This window comes from Neodiprion virginianus, chromosome 4 (genome assembly GCF_021901495.1).
Source record: "Neodiprion virginianus isolate iyNeoVirg1 chromosome 4, iyNeoVirg1.1, whole genome shotgun sequence".
Taxonomy (NCBI): Eukaryota; Metazoa; Arthropoda; class Insecta; order Hymenoptera; family Diprionidae; genus Neodiprion; species Neodiprion virginianus.
This window is the reverse complement of record NC_060880.1, coordinates 14,185,688-14,207,997: the sequence shown is the minus strand read 5'-3', so window position 1 is coordinate 14,207,997 and position 22,310 is coordinate 14,185,688. Positions and strand designations below refer to the sequence as shown.

The following is a 22,310-nucleotide window of genomic DNA, read 5'->3' as shown; positions in this document are numbered from 1 at the left end:
GGATCTGTGGTTTTGGAGTTGTAAGCGAACGTACGGCCAGACAGTAGAGCTTGGTGTTCAAATGCAGACAAGATGTACGCATGTACCTATGTACAACATTTTCGCAACCCCAGATGGTGTGCAGTTTTCGGCGAAAACTCGACTGATGCCGTTCGTAGATATCGAAAGTCGAAGTAGTCAGATGGTGTTGATATTTGACCTGATATTTGAGAGCATTTCCATACTAATAAGGTAAAATGTCTCTTCTCACAACGCTGCCGACTCTCGACGGAGCCAGAATAATTGTCGTCGACGAAGGTAAACAGCAGTCTTACTGTTCCATCTGAAATCCAACCTAACCTAACCTGATGAAAAACGACCTAGTATGTCTGTATGTAGTACATAAATCTTAGATTGGCTTAATCGATTAATGGTGAAATATAAATTAATAGGTGGGCAAATATATATTTTCAGATAGCGAAGCCAAGTATGCAGAGTCATTGATCACAGCTTGGGTACCAATTTGGAAAGAAAAAGATGGCAGAGAAATTAATGTCCTTCGTTTCTCTGGGCCGAAAAGTTCTAGCAGAATCTACGCCAACTCTTTGAGAGGAGATGAAATCGAAGTCCACGACTATTACACTTTTGGTTTGAACGAAATTGACCCTTATAGTGATAAAAAGTTGTGGGAAATAGTGAGAGTAGATTCCTTTAAGCAAACATCAACGGTTGTTCTTGACAGCCTTAGTTCGCTGCTTCTCTACAAAAGCCTTGCCGAAACATGTAGGTTTTTATCTAAGCTGAGCACGAGGGTAACGCTAGTGGTTTGCATTTATCAAAGGGATTTTGTGTGGCACAAAATACCGAGTATCAAAACTTTGGGAACTAGCTATGTACGTCTGGAATCTGTCGCCAGCTTGAAACTAGGTGGCAATTTATCATACAAAGCTTTGACGTCTCACTGTAAATCTGGTGGCGGTATTTTACACCAAGCTGAAATTGTCGAGCAAAATATCAGCTCGTATGAGATTCAAACTGAAATGGTTGGTCACAAAAGTGCCCAGAAGACATCTGTAGTTCAGTCCAAACCTTCGGACAAAATTCAAGCCTCGTTTAGGATTGAGATGAACGCCCGAGAAATGGAGCAGAGAAATGCTACTCCTCTGCCATATACCTTGTCAGCTGCTTCATCGAACGAATCCAAAATCCATTATGAACCTGATGAAATTGACGATTTGGATGAAGAAGATCCTGACAATGATTTAGACTTTTGAACAACGAGAACTTCAGGCTTCGTTCGATTAAATCTTTATCCTCAAGTAATACATTTCATGCTAGGTGGGATAGATAGGAAAACTGAAGGTTAAATATAGCTTACATCCATCATATATTTACTATTGATTGGTACAAATTTAAATTAAATAAATTATATAAGCTATAAAATTCTCTATTCATTTGGTGCATTGCTCTGTAATTGTAAAGTAGGCCAAATGTTATATTGGCTAAACAGTTAAAGTACTTTGCAGTCAATTATTGTACCACATCGATATAACAACCTTTTTCTCCCTGCTGCTAATATTCGAGTTATCATAAGAGAAAGCCGAGAGATCCTAAGATAACACAACATAACAATATCACGTACTGTCGTGAATATATGGACATAAATTAAATCGTAAAACGAAAACTAACAAGCTTTATTTTGTTTAAAGATATACATTATTAACATTCTACAAATAACATCAATTGTAAATTGTTCTGTATTTGAAAATAGCTGTGCTGTGGAAGACACATGCAGAGATAGTAAATATTATTTGTCTAATAAATTGGCTACATTAAAAAATGTCTCATTTCATAGAAAATATTTCCATTTCATTCTACTTCATAGAATGGTGGTTATAAAAATTCGTTGGCCTGATGAAGAAATCGTATGCTAAAGATTAACACCGAATTTACGCAGTTACAGTATCAATTAAGCAGGATATTCAGACCAAACAATTGTGCGATTCTTTCGTTTTGTAGCTGATTAAAAATTTCATGTAATAGAGTAAAACTGTTAGTCCTAGTTAAGTAACTCCACGCAATAGAATAAAAATATATTCATACGTCAAGCGCGTACGTGTTATACGAAGATCTACTCGTCATTTTAAAAATATTCTATAGAGCTAGCAGTAGTTTAAAAGGAACTGGTGTGCGCAAAGAGTAGTTTCTGGCTTTCAAACTATGCTTTGCGAAAAATAAAGTTGAAAGATCAGGGAATACATTGATCGAACAGTAAATTGTGCTACCTTCAATCTCACGTTTTCCGAGATCGGGTATATAGAATATGACAATACTTAGCATTATACTTTCATTATCACCTGTCTTTTGTTTCAAAGCACATTAAAGCTGAACTTCATAATTCAATGTTCTATAATAAAACGTAACGTTAAAACCATTGATAGACGAGAAGCACGTCTACTACCTGAGAAATAAACGGCAATATTGACACCAACCGAGTGAAATTTGGCTAGAAAACTACGTGGAGAAGGTATATAATAAGTTACTATCGTGAAAATGCTCGGTCCCATCTACATGGCACAGTACCCTGGCATCAAGAAGGCATCTTCCATACATCACAGCTGCAGGGCGATCAGACACCAGTCCAGCTTCTAATAACCAATCCACAAGATCGGTACCAGTGAAAACTCCTCTGTAGACGCGTAGCAAACGTCTTCGGCATGCTGCGATCCGTGTACGACATTCTGCTAAGTGAGACTGAGCAAATTGCTCGCGTACAGCTCTCACTTCATCCGTCAAAGACTCCTCATCAGGCAACTGCAGAGTCTCCGCCCTTGGGCACATTTCGCAGAGCTTTTTTATCCATTTGCCCAAAACACTTATGCCTGGATCCAAGCCAAATATCACAAAGGCTATCAAGGACTGCCCAAAGTTTAGAGCCACGTCCAAAAACGCGAGCTCTGCATAGATTCCGGATAATTGCTCCATCACAAGTCTACCGATAGACAGAGCCAGGCCCTGAGAAAAAAGACAAGAATCAGTTTGTTTTGGCTGTTCCCATTAAACTCGTGGAATTTTTCAACTGAATAGAAAAATGAAGACAGTAGCTTACAACAAACATGGAACAGAGCAATAAAATCAAGAGGACAAGGTGCCGTAGGATCTGTGTATCTGCTGGTTGCTCTGTTATTAGCTCGTCATCTGAATTTTCATCGTAACCTCCCTCTCCTAATTCCCCTTCACGATTCATCACACACCCCGTACCGTTTGAACATCCATTATTTTCAAATTCACACGGGTGCCTGCATTCAGAAAATTAAAATATAATGAATATAAAAGACGAAAGACGACTAGGAAAATATGTTGGTAATCATATTCAATCCAATAATAAAATCTCACCTAGATATATTCGTTGATTGGGACATCAGATCCTCTACGTCGACAATGTTGCGTGGCGTGTTTACACCGTTGGTTGTTGAAAGAGATGGAGTAAGGCTGGAGTATCCAGGCGGCATTAATCTCCTCTGATATCTTTGTTGCAGCACCAGGCAGCCCAATGTTACTAAATTGTTATATAGAAGTTGTAGTAGAGTGAATCTTTTTATGCATTTGCAAAGTTTTTGTCATTTTCCAAACGAGATGAAGTACTAACTTACCAACGAAGCAAAAGACGATCAAGAAAACTGATATCGCAGCCTGAATTTTACCCATCTGGAAGTTCGGGCTCCCCATATCGAATGCATCCTTTCCAGATGGGGTTATCAGCATAGCCATGAGGCTGACGATTAGAATCGGCAAGCTACGAGTTGAATCTTAATATAATTTTACTTTCTCTCAAAGCTGGTAAAAAATTGCTCTTACCCCCAACCAATTGGCAGAACCCATTTCTGCAGTTGCGATACAAAGGACAGTGATCTACTGCTTAGAAACAGAAGCGTTGCTGCTAGTACAGCCGTCCATAATCTACTGGTATAGACCCCTCCAGTTATCATCAGGAATTGAACGTACCTGGACATTGGGCAGAAAAAAAAGACTTGAATTTTAGTAGTGACTTACCAATTCTTAAGGAATAAATGTGACAACGTTGACTTTGGTCAAACCATACATTGAACGTTATTGGATTATTACCATAAACGAGATACTGTACTCGGTGAACCCATTTGTGACCAAATTATAACACCGATTGATGTTATCAGCTGAAACGGATGACAAAACAAGTTACGGTTGCTGTTCTGGTCAGCAATACGACACCCAAGAGAAAAGAATCAGTTGAAAGCTACCGGGTGAATCTATTGGTTGATTAAAAAACACTTCGAAATTTTTTCTTTGAATACCTGAGAAACGACAAGACAGACAGTGATTCTGTGTGTTACGCGCTTGTATTTCTTTCCCTCAAAGATAAAAAAGCAGATGAGAAGCCAGCAGCACGCGGCTGTGGAAACAGCACTGGCATCCAGGGCAAACGCGCTCAGTTCTCGAACATAATCTGCAGGAGTATGATCCGCACTGATGGCATCGATCATTTTTGCCGAAACGAACATCAGTGGCGCTGAGAGAAACGTGCAAGCTACCATTGCAGAGGCAATTAGGTCGATATCGATACTATATCGCAGTGTGAAGACGAATAATGCCGGGGCTGTTGGCAGAGTTCCATATAAAAATCCAAATGTACTCAAATCTCGAGTATCTGTTGCATTTTCACCAGGACTGAGCAGATTCACGGATTCTCTGATAACCAGTGGTAGGGCCAGTAGTTTGACAGATATTAATATCCCAGGAATAACAAGAGCACGGCCTTTTAGTGTATGGACTTTTCCCACCATCATCAGACCTAGGAGGAAAAGTGCACTGGCTGCGAAAGCGTCACCGAATACTTTCAAAATGACTTGCAGAGCTGATGGGATTTTGTGACTACACAAAAAATTTCCTAAGATTCCAAGTACAGTCATGACGAGGATTGGGTTGAAAGCTATTCCTTTGGCTGTTGATTTCAGCAAAAACCAACTGAATCTTCGCTCCTCGGGTCGCCGCTTATTTATCTCCAACAGAATGAAGCCAATTGGATTCAAGATCGCCAAAGATATCGGAGCCATCAGGTATAAATACGCGGCATATTCGGAGTGAATTTGGCCATACAAGGCATTAACTGAAATAAAACGTAATATTAAATTCATTGTTTGATAAAGGTACAGAAAATTGTTAAACATATTCCTCGCAATACTGTGGAACATGACATCGTATAATGTAATTGAATGTTATAAATAAGAATTGGAAGAAATGTTGATTCTACTTTTGAACAATAACACATTAAGAGTGTTTTTCTTATGATAGTGGTGGATAGATGATCGTGCAATAAAATTATCTGTATAATCAACTGGTGTATCCTTGCGACTGCATCAATGAATACAGATTATCATTTTGTTAAACTAGGTTGAATATTTGCCAACTTACTCATGGGATAGCCAATTGCAAAGTCGTTACTTTGGGTAGCGAAAATAGCAAAGAGAGCTGCCCGCCCAGGGTTAATCGGTCGAGAAATAAGCAGAGTAATTACAAGGACGGCTGTGAATACGCTAGCCTTGGCTAAGGTCACAGCCATCAAGAACTTCCAGTTGACTTGTTCAAGATCCAGCTGAGCCAAAGAAGTAAATATCAAAGCAGGAAGTGAAAATGTTCCAACAAATGTATTCAAACCCTTTGATTCCGATTTTGTAATTATTCCAGATCTCCCAGCAATGTATCTGAGAAATAACGAGAATATAATGTGATTTAAGTGATATAAATATTAGCAAGTACTTTTATGAATAATCTCACCCGCATAATATGACTGCAAAACATTGCAACAGCGCTAGGTACAAATTGTCGGTTGCTGAATTGGTCGTTAGTGGATCGGTCATTTTATCGAAGTTACAAGGAACTCACTTTGGATGCCGTCAAATGAGCATTGGCATGTAAGCTGCAACTGGGCAGCAACAGCCTATCAAAAACAAATGGCGCTAAAGTAAGAATAATACATTTTTATCAACAAAATATCCATCTCTTTATAAGCAAATATACTAGTATAATAATCATGCGACAGTTGTCATCGCATGGATGATGATAATATCTAAGTTACCTCTTGAGAATCATCGAAGGTATCGCATTAATTACCATCAATCATTTGGTGGCACTCTTGATTACATAAGAAGTGTAATTACAGTAAAAAAATAATTGAAAGCAACCATCAAAGTTTAGTAGAATTCTTGAAATCTATGTTACAAAATCAGAACAAACAATCTAATGAACTGAGAACAAAGTGTGTAACTGTTTTATTCACCTGGAAAGTGGCTATTTTGACGTCAAAAATTGTTTGACATTGACATTTCTTTTCGAAGGTCAGGCATAATTGTGACACATTGTGATTGTTTTGAAAGTTGTGAAATGGAGCGAACGGAACGTCTCCAACTTAAACCGATTCACTTATGGTGGGGGCCATTTTAAACTACGGAATTCCATGCAGCTCTACTTTCATTTCCGCACAAGTGAAATGATAAGTTGAAAGCCCATAAACAGAAAATTTTTTTATCACATGTACAACGTGATATTCTCAACATCCCGTGGTATCTCTAACAGATTGATCGCCCATTTGGCAAACTGAAAAAGGTACACGAGTTAATTCGTCTGCTACATTTACGCAGTTAAATTGATGTGGACGCCCTCTTCGTGATGCCGTTTAAAGTTGCGCGTCACACGTCTACAGTCTATGATCGCGGGAAATTCAAATGTTCGATTAATTTGATTTAACAATAAGCCATTCAACCTTTAGAGAACCGGCCTGGCTCTTTTAGGAGTTGGCAGTTACTCGGAAACTCCACTGGACGTGTTGACTATTTATATACATAAATCATACCTCTAAAAAATATAGAATTTTAAAGTGACTAAAAAATACTCCTAAAACTTGGTCGATAAATACAGTCAATACAGTGTATATCCAAATGAACTAAACAAAATGCGGCCTAACGAGCAATGCGAGAATCGACGACACGCGATACACGAATTAATCGTCCAGAGTTCGCAATCAACGTAGAACTTGAGGCTCTCTCCCCTGGAGTTTTTATTTGCATTAATACGCGTTGTTTGGTCGATAAAGGACCGATTTGATTATAAGGAACGGGGAGGTTTGGTGGGGCATACGCAACGGCGCAGGTGCAACTCGATAGATTTTTACACCACTATCGAAATCTTCGTAGTCTCTGGTGCGGTCTTTGGACTTAAACTTCCTGTTTTTGCAGTCGCTGTATCCGCAACGCCGAGGAACTCGAAGCTTTCGTCTGAATGTCGGGGCTAAAATATATTAGCAACCCCAATGAGATAGGACGATGAAAAATTGATAAGCGTTTCGTGCGTGAATCTGTGTGCTGGAGAATATACGTTATAGCATCGGGGTAACCGAACGCGGCGTCACCTCTCTCGCCAACCTTGCACAGTATACATACCTATATCGCGCTGGCACCTATCAAATGAATTGGAACTGCGCGCGTTCAATATAATAACAATAATCACAACAGTAATAATAATAATAAAACCAGCGCGCTCCGCGCATTGAAGAGGGGGGGGGGGAGCGATCCCAGCGCTGTCGGCGAGTAAACCTTGGAACGAAAATTTCTGGCGAATCGATATTCCACTCAAATATTGACTACGCGATTGTAGTGTGCCGCGATTAGAGTGGGGCCGTTGCGATGCGCTTCTAGAAATATATTTTTTTTAAAAGTGATTTTGCGACCATTCGAACAGAGTGATTACTGACAATTGCTCGCTAATCAAGTCGTAAATACAACCGACGAAATGTTACTCGGTTCGCTGTTCTCTGCGGGCCTGATTTTCCTAGTAGTCGGGAATTCGCGAGCCAGTCTTCCGTTCAACCCGTCGCCGTCATCTTACGGCAATCATGGAGGTGATATTCTCATGTCCTCGATTTCTCTCCCTTGGTGGTCCTCCGAATGTTACTCTCTCTCTCTCTCTCGCACTTGCACTCTCTCTCTCTCCTTCTCTCGCTCGCTCATCCTTATTCCTTTCTGTCGCCTGCGTTCCTTTCTCGCTTTATTCCTAAATACACATATTAGTTAATTTACAACGATTGATGTCGTTATGATTTAAACAGGTATCCATTTCGCTACCTGTATTGTCTTACAGCGATGGGCCGCTGCTGTAGACGCCGTGAATTTAACGCAGCGGGGATAAATCTCCGAATCTTTTTTCCTCAAATTCGTCAAATACTTTTCGTCTCTTTCACTTATTCTTCTTCTCATAAACTCGTCATGGTTGCGGCGAATTTTCATCTGGATACTAATCCCGTATTACTTATTATACTCATTTTAAGTTTTGAATGATAAATTCGTTTCACAATGCTCCAAAACGACCATCGATAGATTCCAGGTGTAACGTTCATTTTAGACTTCTAGTGTGTTTCTCGCGACAGTCTGACTTACTTCAATTATATTATCCATAACATTGATCAGTTTGAGGACTGTTCTTTTTTGCCTTATTTCTGATTTATTCAATTAGTTTTTCGTTTATTCACTTCAAAGAGATATTTCATTTTCACCTTCTTTTTCCTTGTTCGATCCGTCAGAGACATACGTCATTTTACATTTAATTTACTACCAAAAAATTGTTGCTTAAATTTTGTTGAATTTTTTTGACAGTACCCCGACTGGATCTGGAAAATCTGGACAGCGGATACCATGGTCTGGTTAAAGAAAATGAAACTCTGGTCGAAGTAACCCCTCAAATTCGTGCAACAGGTGGGAAAGTCTGTTCATTTCGCATAGCAAACAAACATCATGGAGAAGCCCCATTCGAGATTGTCCTCAAGGACAACGGAGTTGCCGAACTCAGAACTCTAAGAGTTTTGAACTGTGAGAAGAGGCGCAATTACAAATTCGATATAGCTGCCATCGGATGCTCAGGAGCACAATCTGAAAAGTACGATATGTAAACGAAATGATATGAATTGGTTATCAAAAAGCAATTGCACCTTATTTGACGTGGGTCAATCCGTTTTGTGTCTTCTTGGTTCAAATTGAATACTTGTATTTGTTGAAACAATCTAAGTCAAACCTGGCAATTTGTTTGTAGAAGTTCTGGGAAATGAAATGTAGCATGAGTCAAGCGCTACTTGTTTCTGCAAATTGCTCATCACTAAAAATAAAATCTACTCGTCTTTTTTCAGCCAGTATTAGGTCACTATTCCTTAGATTTGCAATGTAGGATACTTTGTCAATGATACATGACATGACATTGAATTAGGCAAAATTAACAACGGGCTTTATTCAACAAAATATGCAGTTTATTCATTATTACCTGAAAGATGTTTGGAAGCAGTGCTGCCCACATTAATGTGTTATACATGAATAATTTGAAAAACGAATCCCTTACAATTTTTTAGCGCCACAGTTCACATAACAGTCGTAGACGTTAACGAGTACGCGCCACAGTTTCTTCAACCCGCATATGTGAGCGCAGTTGATGAAGGTCGGCTCTATGAGGAAGTGGTGCGTGTCGAGGCTTCGGATCGCGATTGCACCCCGAAGTTTGGCGATGTGTGCAAGTACGAGATCCTAACCGCAGACCAACCATTTGTAATCGACAACGAGGGAGCGATCCGTAACACGGAACCATTGGATTATGAAAGATCTCACAATCATATCCTCAGCGTAGTTGCTTATGATTGCGGTATGAAGCAGTCCGCTCCGGCCATGGTTACCATCAAAGTAAACCGTGTCTGTTCCCCTGGCTGGAGAGGAATCCCTGAGAGAGTTGATTATGCCGCTGGAGCTGGACCTCAACCCCTTCTTCCATCAGCCAGGCTCGAGCTTTGCGACGCTCCCTGTGTACTGAGAAACTTGCGCGCAACCCTCACTCTGGCAACCGATCATATTGGAAAAGGCTGCGACAGAGATACATACGGAGTTAGGAGCCAGCGGAAATTATGCGGCGCCGCCAGAGACAGCGTGGACCTTCTGCCCACTCCGGGACCTTCCACGCCTTGGACTTCGTCACTCTCCAGAGATGAGGGGAGGGAAGCCGACGAAATATTCGAGTTTGATGGTGCTAGCTCTGCTGCCATTGTTCCCAACGAAGTGCTCGATCACGCCTTGGCTCAGAAATTTAGTGTCGGTGTTTGGGTCAAGCACCGGCCACGTCCCAGACAGGATCCTCACGTTAAGGAACATATTTTATGTGCCGCTGACGATCACAGTAAGAATTTTATGCAATTATCACAAGGAATTAACAAACCTGATCTAGATCCAATTCAGAGCTTCTGTTTCACGTTTTCATCAAACAAATCAAGCTTCCATTTTTTAGCTTGGAATTCACTGTACATTACTGATGATAATTATTTCATTACTTTTCCAGAAATGAACAGGCATCACTACGCACTGTTCGTGAGAAATTGTCGACTGATTTTACTGCTCAGGCGTGACTTTTCCGAGGGAGATCCGAACATCTTTAGACCGGCTGAATGGCGTTGGAAGCTGGATCAGGTCTGTGATGACAGATGGCATCATTACGCCGTCCAAGTCGATTTTCCCCGAGTAAGTTTATTCGTCGATGGCGTGGAGCGTCATTCGGATGAAAAGAATCCAGAAGTCATCGACGACTGGCCCCTGCATCCGGCCAAGGGTATAAACACCACTCTCGTAGTTGGAGCCTGCTGGCAAGGTTCTGACAATCGCACAAAGCACCATTTCCGCGGGTACTTGGCCGGGCTTTCCGTGCTAGTAGGTAAGAACGAACGACCCGAAGTATTGTCCTGCCTCCGTCGCTGCCAGGAAGGCCTGCATGTCCCTCCGATGGATCTTTTGCAACCCGGTACTCAACTCCTGGCCAATTCCGACCTAACAGACGTCAGTATTGACGGCGACAACCGCACAAACATCGAGACCCTCCTACGCCGCATAGGATACTCGAATTCCCGTCGCTTCCCGACCCCTGGTCGCCGAAATTTCCGCCTCGATACGACGATCCTCTGCGAGGGCAGCGAAGCTAAGCCCCTTGCCGTTCCTTCCGTCCAATCTTACGTGACCGTACTCCCGCCGCCGAGGCCCGGGATAACTGTAAATGGCACGGGATACGTTGCCAGAGAATATGCGGACTTCCGTCTGGGTGTCAGAGTTTTTCCCGACGCCAGGGTCACCGCTGGCTCAGCTGCGAGGCTCGACGCTTGCGCCGTCAGCGTTTACCCAAGCCTGAATCCGGACCACGAAAGCTTGGGCCTGCCAGGTGACGCATTACGTCGTCTTAACTCCATCACAGCCAGAGTGGATCGTGACGGTGTTGTCCTCTCAGGTGCGGACACGCCTTACGACTATCAGCAGCTGATCAGATTTATTACTTACACAAACCGGAAGCCCGCCTATTATCTCGACAGAGTTTTCAAACTGACGTGCTCAGAGTTGAGCGGACGGTTCGCCAGCAACGAGTACATTCAAACTCTGGCAGTGATTCACCCCAAAGAAAAAAGTACACCTATCCCGCCTCCGACCCCCGGGGATCCACCGATGGCCAGAATTCTTGAGCCGGCGCCTGGTCACGCACAGTTATCTCCACATCACGCTGAAATTCCTGAAGAATATGCCACAACGACCCTCAGGGAAGGAGGGCGGACGATTTCTGGAGCTGGGGGGAGCCATGCGGTAACCATAGTTGCTGCTGCGTGCGTAGGCTTTCTTTTACTGATGGCTGTCGTCGGGGCTGCGCGTGTCAGAGGCGCGGCTAAGAGGCGACGATCGGCCGGCGACGAATTGGCTGCTGAAACTGAAATGGCTTGGGACGATTCCGCGCTGGCAATTACCGTCAATCCGATGGACAGATTGGCCGATCATCGCAACTCTTCACGTCATGCAGCTCAGAGAGACGAGGATGCCGAGGAATCTGGTAGCTCGGATTCAGACGACGCATCATACAGGGATGAGGACCTTGATAGCAGTGATTGCGAGAACGAATGCGAACCCAGCAACAGTCAACGTCACCGTCATAATTCTCCCCATGATCTAGAATGGGATCATCGTGACGTTTAATTCTTTGCTTTCCATTTCTGTGTCTCGCTGTTTTACCTTTGTTAAGAGGAGTACGTTGCTGATTGAGATTACGGTTGCTTCTTAACTTTGTTGCCGAATTTTTTGTGTCCTGGAGACGCAGAGAATTTACCATTGTATTGTTTTTGTTTTTTGTTTTGCTCTATTGATCGTCGATATGCTAACCCTTTTTCTTATTTATTTTTTCTTACATCGAATTGTTGCAAATACTTGCAGTAAACGTCAGTTTCTGATCAATTAGCTCGAAACTCTGATTCGTCTGATGATCACGGTGAATTTCGGCATAGTGACGTCTTTATAATTTTTTTAGGGGTAAATTATTGCATGGGTAATCACGAAATTGCTGTACAAGCTATCGTCATAGAAGAGCAGAAAAGAAAAATTGATGCCCGTTAGAAGAGAATCCCCCGACACATGTATTAAAATCCGCGAGATTTTTACACACGCACAGTTCCTACAGGGTATGATCGTAATTGATGATCAAAAGCAAAGTTTGCATGATTGAATTGATTTATTGGATTGTTAAATGTCGGTTTGAGAGTCGACTGGCTGGTCGCTCTCTGAATTTTAAAAGAATCGTTGAAGACGCGTATTTTCACATACGCGATAGATGTCCGTCCCGCTAGGTAGCATTTACCGGCGTGTATTTGTCTCGAATTGTTTAGCCGATTTTTCATTCGTCGCAGGTACTCCTTTTACACTTTTAAGACAAACGCGAGAGCCCTTTTGGGAGAGCTGAATTTACTAACTATTAGTATACCTGCAACACAGCGCCATCGCCGTAACGTCGCGCATTAATTAACACACGCAATCGATACCCAGCTTATTGGGTACAAACACGCATTTAAAAATAGACGATTTATATTATTAATTGATGGTAATTAGTAGTCGGGATAGGAAGCTTCTTAAATTTTAGATAGTTCTTTTTTTATTTATCTTTCTTTTTATACTCTTAACATTGAAGCTTTTGTATAAGGTCTTACTAGTATCCTCATCGACGCATATTTTTTTTTATAGTATTACCGCATGAATAGTGGCAGGAAAAATTTTTAAATGAAAAATCGTTCGTTGCTTCTTTCGTTTGACAGCACTTTCAGTCACTGTGGCGTCTTAACGCTTGCCTGTTTCTTGCATTCTAATTTTTATTTTTCTACTTTTGATTTCTAAGGCGTAAGAATTTGTCTTAATCCTGTTTCTTTTGAACTATCACCTTTCAATCTCTTAGTTTTTAGTTACAAGATACTAAACACGACTAAACGTGCTGATTTATAGACGCTGCTGTACCAAGAAGCGTGTCAAATATCCTATATAATGTATTCGGATCGAGCGGACACTTGGTATGGAAAATCTATTATCTATATTCATAGAAACTATTGAGACAATTTATTTTTCCAACGTGCATATCATATCATTTTTATACGAGAATGGTAACAAAAGCAGCAGCCTGTTGTAATATCAGCTGCTAGGAGAAAGGAGTCTTGGTTACGAGATCTCCCATGTAGCAACGATTTATTTATTCATTTCCATAATTTTTAAATACCATGACCAGTAAAAATCGAGCAAATATTTAAAAAAAAAAAAAACGCAACGATATACTTATTCATGCGTTCTTTCAGTATTTTTTAATTATTATTAACTTCATTGAAAAAGACTTTTTCTTTTCATCAAGTTATGTGATTCGCGGCAGCTCGATCAACAAATTACTATTATTAATAACTGTCGACCAGTGTTTGTTTTTTCTCTTCTTTTTCTTATACACATTGCACAACGAATTGTGCAGCGCTACATCTAAGATCTCCGAAACAAAGCCAGAAAGCATTGAAAGAAAAACGCAAAAATTAACTGCGCCTTCAATATAATGAAACTATTGTCCGAAGCAATTGGATGTAAAGTGAATCAGAATTAAAGTTTATTCCGTCTCTGGCGTCTCGTACCCTCGTAAAATTCACGTTTGTCGATAGTTTTGCAGCTGACAAGAATTCGATACAATAAATTAATTAACTACTGACTTACTACTTGGTAGATAGGTGTCCCTTAAGCACCTATAAGGATGTACTTAATGAATAACTAACTATGATTAACAACAGAGAAACAAACCAACTAGACACTATAATATACACATACATACATATATAAATATATTATATATATTATACATTATAAATATATCTAAGCTATTTGCAGATAACAAAAATAACAACAAAAAAAAAAAATAAAGTAAAAATAAAAAATTTGAATTTGTAATGTATTATTGTATTTTGTAGGGAGCTAATAATATATTATATTATCATACATGTATACGTATACATATTATATATATACGTATATGTAAATGAATATTCACACATACATACATGAGACATCGCATGGAAGAAAAGACACGCCATGCAGGCATCTAACACACACAGACAAACACGTGCACACACGAATACGTAAACGTAAAAATATAATAATTAAACATTAAAACTAATAATACTATGAATAATCACCGAATAGGTAGGCCGTGTTCGAATATTATCATAGGCCGACTAAAATTCCCTCCCATTACTGATTGTGTGTTAACTAATAAGATAATTAACAATATTAATTGTAAGGAATTTATTATGATTATCATTATTATTATTATTATTATTATTATTATGGTTATGATAATATTGGTAATATACGCTGAAGTGTTTAATTATATCGTATGGCTAGCGCAAATTCTATAAAATAATAAACCGAAGGTAAGATACTAATCAGAATACACGCGGCTGCTCGATGTTTTGCTACTATACACTGATCATTCGTCATTTGGTCGGTGGCACAGAGAAAATTAAATTGAAATTACCTCGTTATACTGCAATTGATATTGTTTTTTAAAGGAAACAATATTAGCAATAGGAGATATTTACACATACCTAAATATGCGCATACACGCTGCACAGGCTAGGAAGAGTAAATTAAAATATGGTGTACACCTAAACGACATATTATATATAAATGAAGAAATAAATAAATATAACGATGTCAACTGTATTTCTTTAAATAAAGATGTACATTCGGACTAATGTGGTTGCATTTCTCTTTTCGAAAAAATGGGATCTTCAGACAGAGTCACGGATACCGGGTTTTCGCCATTAGGAAAAAATAAGTACAACGATTCTTCTGTATTCATTCAATAGTATATTTTAGTTTAATATATCGGCGGTATGACATTTCTTACATATACATATTTGTATATGTTAGAACTTATTGTATAATATTAATAACGTCCTTGCAGTTCCAAACTTTTTGATTCCTTGATTCGCTTACGATACAATATTACACCTATATACTATTGTAATAATAAGACAGCATTCGTGTGGGATGTGTACATCCATATCTCTCTCTCTCTCACACACACGCACGCTCGCTCAGTCACTCACTCACTCATTCTTTCTCTGTCTCTCTCTCTCTCTCTCTCCCCCCTCACATAGGCTCACTCTTTCTTTGGTAACGTTATTAGTCATCATTGCTACCTATAATTATTCGTTACAATAATCAGTTTACCATATGTATACCAATTTGACAACCTTAAGTGTGTATCATTTCGTTCTGATAACATTAACGAATAACGACAATTGTAGTGCAGTGCGCGTTAGCTTTGGCAATACGAATAATTTATACGTTTTTTTTTTCAAATTAGGCATCCCCGTGATATTAATATCTTCGATTAAATTCGTAATATACCTTGGCTGGCAGTGTTCTTTATACTAACTAGATTTATTTTATAATATTAATTACTTAACCGTCTTGTACATAATGAAACAGTTTACATGCATAATTTTCGTTACATTATATCATAAGAAGGTAATGTTCGAAAACTAATTGTAGAGGAGGGTGTCACGCGATCATGTCGCTGTACTATACTAACATTAGATTGTTTCTGAATGATCGAAGAAATTCTAAACAATGCAAGCACAAATTTCAGTTTAGCTGAAATCTGTTGCAAGATCAACTGTTAATAAGATGAGTTCAATAGCATTAATTTCAAATCCGTAAACTGTAGTGGCAAAAAGCTTAATTTGTAGTTTCATCAAATGTTCTGTAATTAGATTTTAAACAATGTCAATTGAATTATGTCTTGCTTTATTTTTAGTTATCTATTTTTCTCATGTATCTATTATTTTCCACGTGGTGACGAGACGTATACTGTACGTCTACAATATATGCATGCCATACGTATTACATATAGAATACATACGTATATGTTCTCTGGGATTGAGATCAGAAGTGATATTTGATTACGTGAAGCTAAGTAACTGATTATAGTTAGTTAGTTCGAATTGGAATCACTTTGCGCAGGATTTCACTGCTCGTACTTATTGATTATGAATCAAATTCCTAATTATTATTAGTTCGTCCAAGCTGTGTTTCATTTATAAACATCAGTCGTAATATAGAACAACTATTTCAAATATATCCATTGCTATAGTGGTAAAAAAAAACTCATCAATTCTCAACCCATTTTCTCTCTTCAATTACCACAAAAATTCAACAGTAGAAATTTTGCTTCTTAACACCTAATGTCTTTCAATTATTGGTGTAACCTTACAGAGATAATATATCAATTTCCATTTTATAATCTATCATTAAGTTTATTAGAAATTAATCCAATTAACATGTTATTCGAACGCCAAGATTTGCGCGTCCAACGGATAATACGATTATAATATAAAAACTTCGGTATAAGTAATAATCAATGCAGTTTTGGCGGATAAATGCCTAAAAAAATGCCTGATGTCAACGATCGATAGTCGGGCCAAAATTATTAACAAAGCGGTCATACTTTTATCTTCCTTTTTATCTCGAAGCCTCTATGCCGATGTTAATATTTTCTACAGAGGTCAAGATAACGATAGAGCCGAATCTTCGATACTTATATACCTGGCTCTTAGAAGAAGTTCCTCTAATTTGTTTTGCTTTTGCGATGATGCCGGTGATGATGATGTTGATGATGCCGTAGCTGTGACCGCGTCTCTTGAACAGCGGCGACTAGCGTGCGGACAGCTTCCTCGTGTCCTTCAAAGCTATCTGCTTTTTTCAGCTGACCAATCTCAGGCTTACTGTCGTTTCCTCCCCGCTTGCTCTTGGGTCTCGGAAACGTTTCCCAGGATCGCTGCTTCTGCACCAGAGTTGAAGGAGCGGGCGAAGGGCCGATTAATAAAACCAAAGTCTTCCTATCATCCGGCACGGTCTGACCTCTAGTACCTTCTCCTATGCTAGATCGTCTACTGTTTGCCGATCCCGTTGTGCTCAGGCTGTCGCAACTCGCTCTGCGCCGTCTTCTCGCCTCGCTTCCACTTTTCTCCCCTGTCGTGTAGAACACGTCTTCGGAGTCGCTAGCTGGATATATTTTCACACCCTTGCTACTCGGTGTTACGATTTCTTCCGCAGGGACGGCATGGATCTGCGCCTGTACGCGTTTTTTCACCTCTCCGATGGTCGAGGCCTCCGATATTCTTTGGTATTCGCTTTCCTCTGCAGCAGCTGTCTGCAACTGTTGTTGCTGTTGGCTCTCTGCGCAGCTGACAACCTGGTCGACCATTTCCGCAGACGAATCCCCGCCTCCGCCTCCTTTCAAGGAACGATATAACGAGCGAACTTTACTTCCTGAGGAATGTCCTGGCGGTGTTTTTGGCTTTGAATTGTCTGGAGATTTTCGCGATCGACGGGTCTGACTTCGATCTCTTCCATCTTCTCGTCCGGGCGACTTTTTCCGGTCTTCCTTTGTCCTCGCTTTCTCTATAAGCTGACTCAGTACTCCGCGTTTTGAGTCCGATGATTTTGCATTTCCATAAACTACAATGTTTCCACTCGAATCCAGCACAGCTCCAACACCTCCAGACGGGGTTCGGCAGCGTGTTGGTATCTCTTTTGCTTCTGTGAAGATATTAGGATTTTCATCAAAAATTCATTGAAAGGAATTAGATAGTTAACAATATATGTAATCACCCTTCATGTAGAGTGCATTGTCAGCGCTGGTAGAATTATTTCGCGGATGGCGACAGTCTTTGGTGTGCGTAGCCTGCTGAGACTGAGGTGGCTCTTGTAATTGGAGGCGGGCGAGATGATCCAGCAAAACTTGAAGGTGCTGATGACCAGCTGCTTCGGAGGCAGTGATACTTGCTTCTCCTGCACTCATACCAGCTGAGAATGACTTAACAAAGGGCTCCAATTGCTGAGCAAGTGTGGAGAGCTGTTTCACCTCACTTTTTAATGTAAGAATGTCGTTCATCTGAATATAAAATAATAATTTACCATCGTGAACATATGATATTTTGCTGTAAAACTTTTTGCTGTTTCAAATAGAAATTACAAGACCATACCTGCGAATGGAAAATCTCTTTTTCTATGTGAATTCTGCAAAGCTGCTCTTCCCATAGAGCATCGAAAACATTTCTCAATCGCTCAAGCTCAAGCTGATGCGATTCCAGCTGCTGTTCCAGTAAGCGACAGTCTCTAGCTACATGGTCATAGCGTGTACCTAAGGGTGGAGTGTTTGCTCGTCTAAGAAGAGCCACGTCACGATGCAATTCGCTGAGACGTTCCTTTACTGCGACTAACTGCTGGCTAAGCTCTTTCAACTGGGAGTCAAAGCTGCGGCAATGATTGGAAAACGGCCCGGCGTCACCGCTTCCTTTCGTCTGAGGTCTTTGCAGACTCTTGTTGCCCTGGGAAAAATCAATATTCGATTGCGGAACTCTCAAAGGGGAGAAGAACCAAGAGGTACCTGTGCATGCTGAGACTCGGCAGGAGTGACAGAGTGAGTTTGATCGTATAGTGAATCCTTGGTATTCTGAACTGAGCCAACATAAGGATGAAGAACACGAGCGAACTCTGCACGATAATTTGTCTTCAAATGCCCAGCCAGTAGAGGGGGGCGAGTAGGATGGCCAAGCTGAGCGACTCGTCCAAGTCTTTCGAGCATCGAGTGAGCGAGTTCAAGAAATTGATACTTGGTAGCACTGCTGGTGAATGACGTGCAGAGCATGAGGTGTGTTTGAAGAACAGGAAGAGCACCACCCAAGGAAAGCAGCTGGGCCCTGACGGATCGCTCTTTTGTCTCAAACTGTCTCTGAATCTCGGAGAGAACAGACGAGTGGGTCTTCGCTACAGCCTCCTGCATTCCCTGGCAGTAAGAGTTCAAGGATCTTTTTTCAGTTTCCAAGCTGTGTCGTAGTTCATCCAATTGAGACTTCAAAGCTCTGAGTCCATCACGTACGCCAGCCTGCAATTCGCAAATAGAGTTTGCTGCACGTTCCATTTTCTTTGAAGCCTGCTGCCACGCTCCGTCAATGTCGACGCAGTGGAGCCTCGCATCGGCCGGTGTGTCCCGGAAACATGTTGCGCATAACATGCACTTGGCGCTTTGACTATACATTATGTACTGCTCTCCATGCGTGGCACATTTCCTCTGAGTATCTTTGGCACATTTACTCATGTGGACGACATCATGGCTCGAAAACATCTTTGCTCGATGTGTGTGTTCCCTGCAGTGGTTGCACAACGCTTGACCTATTTGGTGAATTTATTTCATTAGAATATACATTTATCAGAAGCATTACTTTTTACTAATAACGCATTAAATTGCCAATAGACCAGTAGATTGAAATTATTTGTTACTAGAAATCGGTCATACAAACCGCAAGTTGTACAAAAGAACATTGTAGTTTTATCGCGTTTATCGCAATTGGCGCATGGTGGATTTTCTGAGTTTGCCAGCTCAACCAGCTGACGCATCAGGTAGTCTGGTGGAGGAAGCTGTGCCCCTTCTTTCAGCTGGGTTACTTGCCTGTAATAATTATGCAGAAAAACGGTATCAGGTGCGAATAAACAACAAAAAAATCCATGTTTATACTTCTCGCCATTCAGTTGTTTACATGCATAATCATATAAAAATTCGTCCACAAAATATTGAAAAATTGACTATGATAAATTTATCTAATTGTACTGTTGTATTCTGTGATAAAATAATGGGATATTCATAAATGTTTCTATTAGAAACAAATAATGATAATAGGAATAATAATAATAATAATATTGCCATTGTGCATAAGTTAATTGCTACAACGTTGGGGTAAGAATATTGACGTTTTGAAAACAATAAAGAGAGGTGAAAGGTCATCAATCGCCGTGTAGATCTGTAAGGGTAAAGAGAAATGTGAGGTTCCGTTTTAAAGGAGTAGACAATTAACATCGAAAGCATCACGTAAATTTGGAATCCGGCAATTGTTCATAAAAATCTTCAAAGAGTTTGGCAGATGGAAATGGGGAGTATAGATTGGTAAGCTCGTAGCCATGTTGACGTAGGTATGTAGAACGCGTATGAGTGGGAGCGGTTGTAATTGATACAATATAAATCAATGCGTATACATATACATAGGTATAATACGTTAGATCTAATAGAAATATGTACCCGCAAATGGGGCATGAGACTTTGCCGTCGGGATGTGGCCCCCTCAGACATTGGGCGCAGAAGCTGTGAAAGCATGACAGCAGACAGGGCTCGTTGTAATAATTGTGACAGACGCCGCAGACCAACGGCCCATCGGCGTCTCCATCGGCGGCAAGGCTCCCCGTGTTTGCCATCCCGTCTCGAATCCCCGAATTCCCGTCCTCTCGCCTCCCTCTCCAATTTCTTACTCACTTTAGGCAGAGATTTTTAATCTTAACATTGTATTAAAACAATCCAAGCGCGCGCTCGACGTCGACATCGTAAAATCTGTACGTCTCCCGGCAATTACGACCCGTGTTTCAAGTTTCCGACGAATACGTAATCACTGCGGTATTTCTTGACTGACAAGCACGGATATTTACGGCCAATTTATCAGAGTCGACATAGCGGCGGCATCTCTCCAACCCTCAGCCCTGCTTTTTGGCTGCAAGAGCGCGCGCCCCACGCTAGGCAACCTGAATTACGCGCGCGCGCGCAACTTGCATACTCACATAGAGATAATTGCATACTACCATGCAGACCATGCATACTACAGATTCGAACGAGGAAAGTTTCCGATTATAGGCGACCATTTCCGAGGTTTCACGAGTCCTGCGAGATATGGACGGTCGATAGTTCTTCATCGAGCTGTCATTATTTTGTTTTCGTAGTAAATTGCAGTTTAATTCTGTGAAAAGAAGAGCCTGGGCATCTGCAAAAATGCCGTTACGAGCTGAAGAAATTCTCAAGGGATTTCAAGTGTATCCTTTCAATATAGTTTTTCGATCCGTATGGAATAATCGTGCGTAGCTTGAGGTAGGTTATGTTGCCCGTAATTGATCAGTTTTGTTTGCTCGTGTCGTTCACTCACAGTAGAATCTTGAAACCGTACTAAGTATCTAGATGAATATCAGAGAATATCTGTCATATTGTATTGATTAGTCCTTGACTGCTAATTGCTGTCGAAACAGTAATTGGATGAATTTGCGTGATGCTGACAGTGGAAAAATACTTTGGCAAGGGAACGAGGACCTGTGAGTAAAGATTTCACCTGGTTCTCCAAAGAATTGAGAACCTATCTTTAAGTACTACATTTCTTCATATCAGGTCTGTACCAGAAGTTGAACACGAAGCCCGAGTTCCTAAAAAAATCTTGCGATGCCGGGCGGTATCTCGAGAGATCAATTTCAGTTCCGCCGAACCAATGGAGCGCTTTAGATTGGAGCAAAAGGTTTTGTTCAAAGGACGTTGTCTTGAAGAATGGTTCTTTGAATTCGGTTTCGTCATTCCTAGCAGCACAAACACTTGGCAGACTCTGATCGAAGCAGCCCCAGAGAGCCAAATGATGCCAGCTAACATTTTAAAGTATAACTCCTTTGCTCTTAATTCTGATCTGAAAATTTGATTTAAAAAAAATGTTTCAAGTTTTTGACTACTTTCTGTTGCTGTGTTTTCTTGTTTTAGTGGGAATTTAGTTATTGAAACAAAGTTCTTTGACGACGATCTCTTGTTGTCTACTAGCCGTGTTCGCCTGTTCTACATCTAGGAGAATGAGCATTTAAATCGACTTTGAGAATTTGAACCACCCTGGGACCAAGGAATACAGAAAGAAGCTCAAAAACAGCGAACGTAGAGCTACTTAATAGAAAAACCTAGTAGCAGTCAGCATTAAATGTTCATCACGGTAGCAATCCTTGATAATACAAGAAGAATTAACATTGATCTCATGACTTTCTCTAAACGGAGCTTTCACCCAATCCAAAGATTTTGTTGATACGAGCAACAAAAACAATGAC

At 40.6% G+C, this 22,310-nt stretch overlaps 5 protein-coding genes across 6 annotated transcripts; 3 read left to right on the top strand and 2 right to left on the bottom strand.

Moving 5' to 3' along the window:
- The first annotated feature begins 34 nt into the window (after window positions 1–34).
- LOC124303920 (elongator complex protein 5) lies at window positions 35–2,198 on the top strand. The gene is made up of 2 exons (XM_046761763.1): window positions 35–297; window positions 454–2,198. The coding sequence occupies exons 1-2, from the start codon at window positions 237–239 to the stop codon at window positions 1,251–1,253; spliced, it is 861 nt and encodes a 286-aa protein (XP_046617719.1). The 5' UTR covers window positions 35–236; the 3' UTR covers window positions 1,254–2,198.
- On the bottom strand, window positions 1,645–6,944 carry LOC124303913 (integral membrane protein GPR155). Of its 2 annotated transcripts, none has more exons than XM_046761740.1 (10): window positions 6,293–6,944; window positions 5,791–5,953; window positions 5,428–5,717; window positions 4,311–5,122; window positions 4,105–4,172; window positions 3,838–3,984; window positions 3,633–3,775; window positions 3,376–3,538; window positions 3,089–3,278; window positions 1,645–2,994 (listed from the first exon to the last, which is right to left on the bottom strand). In XM_046761740.1, exons 2-10 carry the CDS (start codon window positions 5,871–5,873, stop codon window positions 2,494–2,496), a joined length of 2,397 nt encoding a protein of 798 aa, XP_046617696.1. In that variant the 5' UTR covers window positions 5,874–5,953; window positions 6,293–6,944; the 3' UTR covers window positions 1,645–2,493. The 2 variants fall into 2 exon arrangements, with proteins under 2 accessions (XP_046617696.1, XP_046617697.1); XM_046761741.1 differs by lacking the exon at window positions 6,293–6,944 and adding an exon at window positions 6,092–6,255.
- A 234-nt stretch (window positions 6,945–7,178) lies between these two features.
- LOC124303910 (calsyntenin-1) lies at window positions 7,179–13,639 on the top strand. The gene is made up of 4 exons (XM_046761738.1): window positions 7,179–7,909; window positions 8,661–8,940; window positions 9,404–10,215; window positions 10,375–13,639. Exons 1-4 carry the CDS (start codon window positions 7,801–7,803, stop codon window positions 12,036–12,038), a joined length of 2,865 nt encoding a protein of 954 aa, XP_046617694.1. The 5' UTR covers window positions 7,179–7,800; the 3' UTR covers window positions 12,039–13,639.
- A 2,362-nt stretch (window positions 13,640–16,001) lies between these two features.
- Window positions 16,002–21,013, bottom strand: LOC124303911 (RING finger protein 207-like). Its single transcript, XM_046761739.1, has 6 exons — window positions 20,497–21,013; window positions 19,724–19,872; window positions 18,811–19,595; window positions 18,407–18,751; window positions 18,033–18,315; window positions 16,002–17,960 (listed from the first exon to the last, which is right to left on the bottom strand). Exons 1-6 carry the CDS (start codon window positions 20,667–20,669, stop codon window positions 16,987–16,989), a joined length of 2,709 nt encoding a protein of 902 aa, XP_046617695.1. The 5' UTR covers window positions 20,670–21,013; the 3' UTR covers window positions 16,002–16,986.
- A 120-nt stretch (window positions 21,014–21,133) lies between these two features.
- LOC124303926 (retinal rod rhodopsin-sensitive cGMP 3',5'-cyclic phosphodiesterase subunit delta) lies at window positions 21,134–22,236 on the top strand. The gene is made up of 4 exons (XM_046761769.1): window positions 21,134–21,275; window positions 21,486–21,548; window positions 21,622–21,879; window positions 21,979–22,236. Exons 1-4 carry the CDS (start codon window positions 21,235–21,237, stop codon window positions 22,058–22,060), a joined length of 444 nt encoding a protein of 147 aa, XP_046617725.1. The 5' UTR covers window positions 21,134–21,234; the 3' UTR covers window positions 22,061–22,236.
- Window positions 22,237–22,310: the final 74 nt, after the last annotated feature.

Excerpts from the sequence above, each read along its gene's own strand:
- LOC124303920 (XM_046761763.1), top strand. The coding sequence starts at position 237 with ATGTCTCTTCTCACAACGCTGCCGACTCTCGACGGAGCCAGAATAATT. Across the intron at positions 298-453 it reads AATAATTGTCGTCGACGAAG|ATAGCGAAGCCAAGTATGCA; the intron begins GTAAACAGCAGT and ends ATATATTTTCAG.
- LOC124303913 (XM_046761740.1), bottom strand. The coding sequence starts at position 5,873 with ATGACCGATCCACTAACGACCAATTCAGCAACCGACAATTTGTACCTA. Across the intron at positions 4,173-4,310 it reads TCTGTCTTGTCGTTTCTCAG|CTGATAACATCAATCGGTGT; the intron begins GTATTCAAAGAA and ends CATCCGTTTCAG. Across the intron at positions 3,776-3,837 it reads GTTCTGCCAATTGGTTGGGG|CTTGCCGATTCTAATCGTCA; the intron begins GTAAGAGCAATT and ends TTCAACTCGTAG.
- LOC124303910 (XM_046761738.1), top strand. The coding sequence starts at position 7,801 with ATGTTACTCGGTTCGCTGTTCTCTGCGGGCCTGATTTTCCTAGTAGTC. Across the intron at positions 7,910-8,660 it reads ATCTTACGGCAATCATGGAG|TACCCCGACTGGATCTGGAA; the intron begins GTGATATTCTCA and ends TTTTTTTGACAG. Across the intron at positions 10,216-10,374 it reads ATGTGCCGCTGACGATCACA|AAATGAACAGGCATCACTAC; the intron begins GTAAGAATTTTA and ends TTACTTTTCCAG.
- LOC124303911 (XM_046761739.1), bottom strand. The coding sequence starts at position 20,669 with ATGGCAAACACGGGGAGCCTTGCCGCCGATGGAGACGCCGATGGGCCG. Across the intron at positions 19,596-19,723 it reads GTTCTTTTGTACAACTTGCG|GTCAAGCGTTGTGCAACCAC; the intron begins GTTTGTATGACC and ends TTCACCAAATAG. Across the intron at positions 18,752-18,810 it reads CCGAGTCTCAGCATGCACAG|GGCAACAAGAGTCTGCAAAG; the intron begins GTACCTCTTGGT and ends GATTTTTCCCAG.
- LOC124303926 (XM_046761769.1), top strand. The coding sequence starts at position 21,235 with ATGCCGTTACGAGCTGAAGAAATTCTCAAGGGATTTCAAGT. Across the intron at positions 21,276-21,485 it reads ATTCTCAAGGGATTTCAAGT|TAATTGGATGAATTTGCGTG; the intron begins GTATCCTTTCAA and ends CTGTCGAAACAG. Across the intron at positions 21,880-21,978 it reads ATGCCAGCTAACATTTTAAA|TGGGAATTTAGTTATTGAAA; the intron begins GTATAACTCCTT and ends TTCTTGTTTTAG.